This window comes from Rutidosis leptorrhynchoides, chromosome 4 (genome assembly GCF_046630445.1).
Source record: "Rutidosis leptorrhynchoides isolate AG116_Rl617_1_P2 chromosome 4, CSIRO_AGI_Rlap_v1, whole genome shotgun sequence".
Lineage (NCBI taxonomy): Eukaryota > Viridiplantae > Streptophyta > Magnoliopsida > Asterales > Asteraceae > Rutidosis > Rutidosis leptorrhynchoides.
This window is the reverse complement of record NC_092336.1, coordinates 388,409,701-388,419,048: the sequence shown is the minus strand read 5'-3', so window position 1 is coordinate 388,419,048 and position 9,348 is coordinate 388,409,701. Positions and strand designations below refer to the sequence as shown.

General features: G+C 34.7%; 1 protein-coding gene across 1 annotated transcript; it reads left to right on the top strand.

The window, feature by feature from the left end:
- The first annotated feature begins 1,485 nt into the window (after positions 1-1,485).
- On the top strand, positions 1,486-8,410 carry LOC139844027 (copper-transporting ATPase HMA4-like). The gene is made up of 9 exons (XM_071834230.1): positions 1,486-1,606; positions 2,578-2,834; positions 3,067-3,812; positions 4,198-4,669; positions 4,753-4,920; positions 5,699-5,953; positions 6,038-6,160; positions 6,633-7,118; positions 7,889-8,410. The coding sequence occupies exons 2-9, from the start codon at positions 2,580-2,582 to the stop codon at positions 8,273-8,275; spliced, it is 2,892 nt and encodes a 963-aa protein (XP_071690331.1). The 5' UTR covers positions 1,486-1,606; positions 2,578-2,579; the 3' UTR covers positions 8,276-8,410.
- Positions 8,411-9,348: the final 938 nt, after the last annotated feature.

Genomic DNA, 9,348 nt, shown 5'->3' with positions numbered 1-9,348 from the left:
GGAGAAAAGGATACGAACCTACTCTGCCAAGCATTATGAAAAATGGTTTTGTACACGAGATATGTGTACTGTATTTAAATCTTGTGGTCTATCAAAATGATGAATTCTATTGTTTATGATAAACCTATGAATTCACCAACCTTTTGGTTGACACTTGAAAGCATGTTTATTCTCAGGTATGAAAGAAATCTTTCGCTGTGCATTTGCTCATTTTTGAGATATTAATTGGAGTCATTCATGACATATTTCAAAAGACGTTGCATTCGAGTCGTTGAGTTCATCAAGAATATTATTAAGTCAATTATAGTTGGATATATTATGAAATGGTATGCATGCCGTCAACTTTCGTTGCAATGAAAGTTTGTCTTTCAAAAACGAATGCAATGTTTGTAAAATGTATCATATAGAGGTCAAGTACCTCGCGATGTAACCAAATGTAATGTATTCGTCCAGATGGATTAGGACGAGTCATTACAAAATTAGAAAGCAAAAAAGAAAAAAGAAAAACAAGAAAAATCGTGGAAACCCCCAATTGGTTTTCAATTCTTGATGGTGGGGGTGATGCTATCCCTCACGCCGGAAAAATTTGCTCCGATCACGCTCCGTTAGGGCGCTATTGGGGCGCGATGGAAGCAATTTTCGCCCGATGGCGCCGGGTTAACCACAGTCTTAATAAGAACATGATAAACCTTACCACGCTTATACGAAGATATGATAAGCGTCTACTACTAATATTAATATGACAAAATTACAAGGACAATCCTTGTAGTTTGTATTAAATTGCAGGTCTAGTCAACAATTATAACAATTACAATTTTTCCTTTTGAGTTTCTTATGAGATTGTCTGTTTCTTTATATAAGTGTTACCATATTTGTCATTATGACTTATGAGTGACTGCCATGGTTTGGTTTGGTTTATTTTTGATTTTCTAATGAAGTTTGGTTTGTTTGTTTATTTTATAGGTGTTACGACTTACGACTTTTATTACAAGATTTGAATTTTGAGTTAGATTTGGATTTGAGTTTTTGATTTTGGTTTCGGAAAAATAGAGTTATATGGATGGTTTTGAATTTGTGGATGAACAATGTCTAATGTCCGATGCTGTTAAAGATAAAGTGGAACAAGCTGATAGGTAAATTGACGAAAATACCGTCGTGCACCTAGCAAATGAGAAGATTTAACGTAAATTTTTGACAATCGCCAGTCTCAGAGACGGTCTATGCAGTTGTTGCAAATCACATTGGGCTGTCATTGTAATTTTGTATTAATATTATATTAATTAATATTAATAATATTAACAAAGCTAAAAATTTATTAAAAGTCTTAGCCGGCGAGATAAATATTAATTATTTATTATTTATTACTCGTATTACACAAATGTCAAGTGGGCCTGCAAACAAAAAAAGCTAAAGGAAGCTACAACCTACAATGGACGTTATTATCCTTGGTGGGAATTTGAAGAATTATTTATATTCGAATATTTGAAAAATTAAAAGCATAAAATAACAAGAGACATACGCCTCCATTATCTATACTGCACATCCCCTGCTATCTCACCGCCGCTGTTAATTAAAACCCTAATTACTGATCGCTATAGCTGAATAGGTCATCTCGCAATTATATACATCAGTTTTGTTTATTGATTCGTTTTTGTGCTGCGATTATGTTTTATTTTAATTATTATTAAGTATAAGTATGTTATAACGCTGTTAATTGATGATATGCTAATATTTTAGGTTTATGCTGAAATAAGTTATCGTCTATACAATTAACATCAGGTCTGTATTGATGATTACATATGTTGTTAATTCAGACTTGTGATGATGTTATTTGATTCATTATAGAAGCTGTAATCATGTTTTGACTACATTTTTCTGTTAATTGTATTCGTTTGTTGTAAGTGCAGTTTTAGATGTTAATGCTTATTTTGTTATCTTTAGTACATGGACGCTACGTTTTACATGATCAATACAGTTTTACATGGACGCTAGGTTTGACATAGATTAGAAAAGAATTGGTAGCTTTAGGTTTTTTCGGCTTTAGGTTCATGCTGTAAGCAGTTTATCGTTACTTTTTACGTTTGGTTTCCCATATATTTCATGATCATTTGCCTGGATCAATTTCAACACAACTGTTTGTAACTGAATATATCCACTACAAAAAGAAGTTATTAATGTCATCTTGATTTGAAGATTTTTTAAAAAAGAATTGGTACGTAGCTTAAATTTGTTAACAGGCTCCACATATGAATTATTTTTATGCAAAAGTACCCAAAATTTTTAATATCCAATCTGCATCGGAAACTGAAAAGTAACGTATGTACTACTTAAGATTCGGAATGTAACAAGCAAACAATATTTATCTGAGGTATGCTGTTAACTTCTGTGTAATATTGGAAGGGTAGTCATATTTTTTCAATGCCATAGGTCTACTTGGCTAAGTAGTTGTGGTCTACAGTGAATGGGATGTTAGTGCTACATGTCTATGTGGATTAATTTATACAAAACTTTATTAATTATCTAATGATTGGATGATTATAATCTAATTCTGATTGTTGTTGGGGATTTTGGTTACAGGAATGGATGTCAATGGGAAGGATGATTTAAAGATACCGCTTTTGCAACCCTCTGATGATGTTGTACTTGATATTAAACCAGTTCGTAGCGTGAATCAAGGGGTTAGAACCGTTACCTTCAAAGTAGGAGGTATAGAATGTACATCATGTTCATCGTCCATTGAATCTGTACTTCATAAGCTGAATGGTGTTGAGAGTGCTGTCGTTTCACCCCTTCAAGGCCAGGCTGTAGTTAAATATATCCCAGAACTTGTTGGTGTAAGTTACTGTACTGCATCAAATATTTTTATCTGTCTTAATCATATTTATATTAAGATATATTTATTTCTTCTTTAATTAGTTTAGCTTTAAGTTGAAAAGTTAATAGACATATCAACTTATGCCAGGCCGATGGACTAACAATATGAATATCACCGAAGTTGCTTCTGATATGCAAGTTATTTTTATTTTTTTCTAATTTTTACATATGTCCTATGTATCAAATGATCAGTTAAAAGCAATTAAAGAAACCGTTGAAGATGCGGGCTTCGAAGTCACTGAATTTTCAGAGCAAGACATTGCAGTATGCCGGCTTAGACTTAAAGGAATGATGTGTACTAGCTGCTCTGAGTCAATTGAACGTGTCCTATTGATGGTTGAAGGGGTAAAAAAGGCGGTTGTTGGTTTAGCACTTGAAGAAGCAAAGATAAACTATGATCCAAATGTTGTCAACACTGATGTCATCATTCAAGCAGTAGAAGATGCTGGTTTTGGAGCAGATCTTATAGGGTCTGGGAATGATGGAAACAAAGTGCATATAAAAGTTGAAGGTATCGTATCTCTAGAAGATATGAATGCTATCAAGTCCTCTTTGGAGTCATTAAGTGGCGTCAATCATGTTGACTTTGACTTGGAAAAATGCAAGGTGAGTGTTGGGTATGATCCAGATTTCACGGGTCCCAGGTCACTTATACAGTTCATCCAAGAAACTGGTGCCGGCTCTGCTCATTATCAAGCAAGCTTATACATGCCAGAACGACGACAAGAAACAGAAAAAAACCATGAGATGAGAATATACAGAAATCAGTTTCTATGGAGCTGCGTTTTTTCGGTTCCACTTTTATTGTTTTCTATGGTGCTTCCTATGATGCCTCCTTATGGGAATTGGTTAATGTACAAAATTCATAACATGCTTACTGTTGGAATGGTTTTGAGATGGATCCTCTGCACACCAGTGCAGTTTGTAATTGGTAAAAGGTAAGGTCACTTAGGTGTTTTTTTTCCCTTTGCAGATCTATTATATCTTATGTCTGCGTACCCACATATGTTTTTGTTGCACACTGTTTGTTTTTCTGAAGATATAAGATAAAATAATGTCTTATTCTGTCTGCAAACTCGTAGACTTATAAATATGATTCTTAATGCTGCAGACAGATTAAGTTATTTTGTAGACATATAAACAAACACTCTTCACTATTCAGCATACATACAGACTTTTAGGCCACATCTTCTTTACAGACATGGTCCGCAAATCTTCAGACAAAAACATCCTAAAAACAAACAACACCTTAGTATCTCCATTTGTGGTATTATTCGGAACTCATGGTAATAATTCACTTGTACTTTGTTTGTTTCAATACAGGTTTTATGTGGGATCGTATCATGCATTGAGGCGAAGATCTGCTAATATGGATGTTTTGGTTGCACTTGGGACTAATGCGGCTTACTTTTATTCTGTATACACAGTTATAAAAGCGTTAATTTCTGATGCATTTGAGGGACAAGATTTCTTCGAGACTAGTACTATGTTGATATCATTTATTCTTTTAGGTAAATATCTGGAGTCTATAGCTAAAGGAAAAACATCCGATGCTTTAGCAAAGTTGACTGGCCTTGCTCCCGACACAGCTTGCCTTTTAAAAATGGGTGATGATGGTAGTATTATCTCAGAGACTGAAATTAATTCTCAATTGATACAAAAAAATGACATATTAAAAATATTTCCTGGGTCAAAATTTCCCGTTGATGGTATTATCATTGATGGTCGTGGTTTTGTCGATGAGAGTATGATTACAGGGGAAGCAATTCCAGTTGCTAAAAGTGTTGGCGATAAGGTACGTCTGTTTTGTCATATTCATATGTTTATTACTCTGACACAGTTGATTTAATTAGTATGTTCTTCTGGAAACACAAATAGGTTATAGGTGGGACTGTGAATGAGAATGGGTGTTTGTTGATCAAGGTTACTCATATTGGGTCAGAAACTGCACTTTCACAAATTGTTCAGATAGTTGAGGCTGCTCAACTAGCAAGAGCACCTGTACAGAAGTTAGCTGATAAGATATCAAGGTTTTTTGTACCTGCGGTGAGTTTGTTCCTCTGATATACTTCATACTACTTGTGAAGGTCTATGTGAGTATATTAGCCTATAACCACTTGAAGTGTAAATGAATTTGATATATGAAATGGAACGGTAGGAACCTTCTAAGTGACTGGTAGCTTTTCAAAGAATGAATCATTTACATTGACTGGTGATTAATATGTTTCTTTAGTCAGCAAGAATATGCTCTATCTGTATCAGAGTTGCACCAGGATTAGTAAGTGTAGTGAGATGGGTTTTTGTGTGTGTGCGCTTTGGGTGATATAGATGCAGATAGAAGGGTAATAGTGTAATATTAGAGTCTTATAGCATGTTCGCTCTATCAATAATATGAATTCCTTGATTGGGGTTGATGTTCGCTCTATCTCTAACCTGTCAATCAGGTTAGAAAACAAAAAGCCTTGAAGGAGATGAGTCAAATGGGTCCAAAATCATACAAAGTGTATCTTTAATGTGTATATTCTTCCATATCACCATATCATTAAAAGAACTTGATTATTATTGTGACTATCCTGGGTTTCAAATCATATTGTTATCTTGTTATTTGTAGATTAATAATAAAATTAGACAAACTCAACCACATGACCCATATTGACAAGCTACCTCACCCACCCACTCACCCACTTGGCCAATTTTTGTCACCTTTACCTAATATGAATATTCACATCCAATTTATGTATATTCAATTGCCTTCAAGTCTTGATATGTGCTTTCTTTATATTTGGTAAATATTATTGACTAATGCAAACATCCTGGTTATTAGGTTGTTGCTGCTGCTGTTATCACATGGTTGGCGTGGTTTATTCCTGGAGCATGTGGACTTTATCCTAAACATTGGATACCAAAGGCGATGGATGAGTTTGAGCTTGCACTTCAATTTGGAATTTCAGTTTTAGTTGTAGCATGCCCTTGTGCCTTGGGTCTAGCCACACCTACTGCAGTTATGGTTGCCACTGGTAAAGGTGCTACGCAAGGTGTCTTGATCAAGGGCGGTAATGCACTTGAGAAAGCCCATAAGGTAAATTATAATCCTAATGGTTTATTATTGTGGGTCCACTTTGGAATTTTTAATCATTTACTGTACCGTATTCGGAATTTGTAGGTTAATACAATTGTTTTTGATAAAACGGGAACGCTGACTGTTGGGAAACCTGAAGTTGTTAATGTTGTGCTTTTTTCTGAAATTCCAATGGAGGAGTTCTGTAATATTGTAATTGCTGTAGAGGTGAGTTAATATCTGAAGCAATATTTACTACTTACATATTACAATCTGTTATATTGTGTGATATTTGAGATTAGAGGTGGCATTATTTTTCCATTTACTGATGAATCGGTTGATTTGGTTTATTTTTAATCACTAACGGGTTAAAGTCAAATTGGTAAAAAAAAAAAAAAAAACTTTAAAGGAAACTGGTTTAATGTCTCTCAAAAAGTGCATCAAATCTCTTAAGTCAGTTTATAAGTTTTTTTTTTTACTATTAAAACATAACTAATTTTCGCAAATTCTGTGCAGAAGTTATCTCAAATCTAATCCACGACCCATTTTCTGTACAAAACTTACCCTTTTAAACAGTTACGTAACTGCCCAATTTGACACCTCTACTTGATAGATCCATCAATATAAAGTACACAAATAATATCATTAGTACAATCATATTGACTTTGTTTCATTAATGTTTGTAAATGTATATGTTTAGTCAAATAGTGAACACCCAATAGCCAAAGCAGTTGTGGACCATGCCAAGAGCAGGGTACCTGATCATAAATCTCAAACAGGGCAAGGTACAGGGGTGAAAGACTTTGAGGTGCACCCTGGAGCTGGTGTTGAATGTAAAGTCAACGACAGAACGATTTTTATTGGGAACAAGAAACTTATGAGATTATCTAATGTTCCATTAGATCCCGAGGTTGAGAATTATTTTTCAGAAAACGAAAAACTGGCTCGCACATGTGTAATAGTGGCGGTTGATGGGAAGGTTGCTGGTGCTTTTGCAGTAACTGACCCGGTGAAACCAGAGGCGGCAAAGGTGATATCTTTTCTCGGGTCAATGAATATTAATAGTATTATGGTAACTGGTGATAACTGGTCAACTGCAACCGCCATAGCAAAGGAGGTTGGAATTGATAGTGTTTTTGCTGAGATTGATCCTGTGGGAAAAGCCGATAAGATTAAAGATTTGCAGGTAAACTTGTTTCTCTCATTTCTAATACTAACAATGCTTTGTGTATAGTGACGAGGTGCAAGATGGGCTGATTGGGTAATGGACTAACGGGTCAAAATGTGTAAATTAGTCACACGTTAAAAATGTGCCACGTTGGGTCGAACAGAAACATTTTTTATTGATAATTAGTGTATGAGCTGTGGCCGCATAAGTTATATCTACCTTTATTATAAGTAATCCAATATTTTTAATTAAATTTAGAGCATTCGTGTTTGAAAATAAATTTTGGGCAACATCAGATCCATATCTCCCATGTGACCCATTTCTGCTCAAGCTCATATTTTATTTTGCACATTTGACCCACTAAAGAAAAAGCATAATACTGATCAACCCGTTCATAAGTGAATGGGTTGAAATTACCACTTTTAGTCACTGTGGTATTCTTATCTGTTAACAACATAATACTGCTACACCTTTATCCAAGCCAGCTGGTTGATTAGTGTGATCCTTTAATTCTTTAAACCAATCTGTGAAACATGGTTCTCTTCAGTTCTTATTTACAAAGTATTTTCTTTTTTCTTTTCTTCTGTCTTTTATGTATTAAACATGAAACATGATTTCCTAAGGTTCTCTGTCTTTGACTATGTTTTATATATGACCGTTTGATGTAAATGTTGAGTTGGAAATTTGGAATCTTAAATATATACGTCATCTTGTCACTTGTAGAAAATTTCCAAATTACGACGTGTTTTCATACGAACTAAAAATTTAAGTATATATGAAATCCTCAGGCAAGAGGAAAAATAGTTGCAATGGTGGGGGACGGAATAAACGATTCACCAGCTCTCGTTGCAGCCAACGTTGGAATGGCGATTGGTGCAGGAACAGATGTAGCAATTGAAGCAGCTGACATAGTTCTCATCAAAAGCAACTTAGAAGATGTGATCACAGCCATTGATCTCTCAAGAAAAACCATTTCACGTATTCATCTTAACTATGTGTGGGCCCTTGGTTACAACGTACTCGGCATGCCAATTGCAGCCGGAGTTCTATTTCCTTTTGGAATCCGGTTACCTCCTTGGTTGGCTGGAGCTCTCATGGCTGCTTCTTCCATAAGCGTTGTATGTTCTTCACTCTTGTTGCAGACTTATAAGAAGCCATTTACACACTCAAAATGAGTACATTAGCTTGTTTCGTTTGCACTGAGATCTGAATAATAGGCTGGAAAGGTATTTAGCTCTAGCCATATACAAAAATCTTATACATACTTAAAGATTATAATGTTATTATAATTCCCTTTTTGAATTTTGATTGTGGGATTTATTTTAAAGCTTACATCTCTTATATAACTCCTAACATAATAAAACTCAAATAGTGTCTCCTATTTTATACTGTAACAAAAATTTCAAGTAGCATAATTTACCCGGTACCAGGTCTCGCGCTCGGGGTGCTTTATTACCCGAGGTTTTACCTTCTATATGGGAGCCAATGTGCTCGTTCATAGGAGGATTTCCTCGCTTACAAAAAAATAAAAAGAAAAAAAAATCAAGTATAAGAAAGTTTACGAGACCCTCTATATTTAATCATAAATATAAAGAAGCTAAAGATTGCAAATAAATCTAACTATAGTCTTGAAATGCATATGGGTTCATATATATGTCTTGAATTCATTTTAATTGTCACATGATGGTCTAGTGATTGACGTCATGATATCCTTACAATAGATTTTAAGTTCAAAGTTCAATAGCAAGACATTTTGGGGTGACCACAGATTGAGTTAATAATGGTCATGGGATAACTTGGTTAGCTCGTATGTATTTGAGTAAAAATATTTGCCCTTTACATGTAGCGTTAACAGGCGAGGCTTTTCTTCGTTAACAATTCATTTTGATTGGTCAGGAGATCATGCCTTTGATTTGCTAGAAGTATAGAACTACTTCTAATAAACTAACACCTATAAGAACTTGAATCATCTTGCTCTGGATGTTTTGAGATACAATAGATTCATGTTTTTCGTGGTCTCCAATCGTATTGTTTTCGCCATACATTGTTGTTTAAATCGTAATAGTGTATACCATCTCTTTGGGCTGACGAAGAACATGGATTATTATCCCCTTTTTTTGAAGTTGCATTCATAGTGCATCGTCCGATTAAAAACATCAAAATCCCAGTATGCATATATGGCAAAAGTATAACGTATTTCCTAAGTGATTTTTCGCAAAATTTCCAGTGAAATTCTTCGTCATACGAT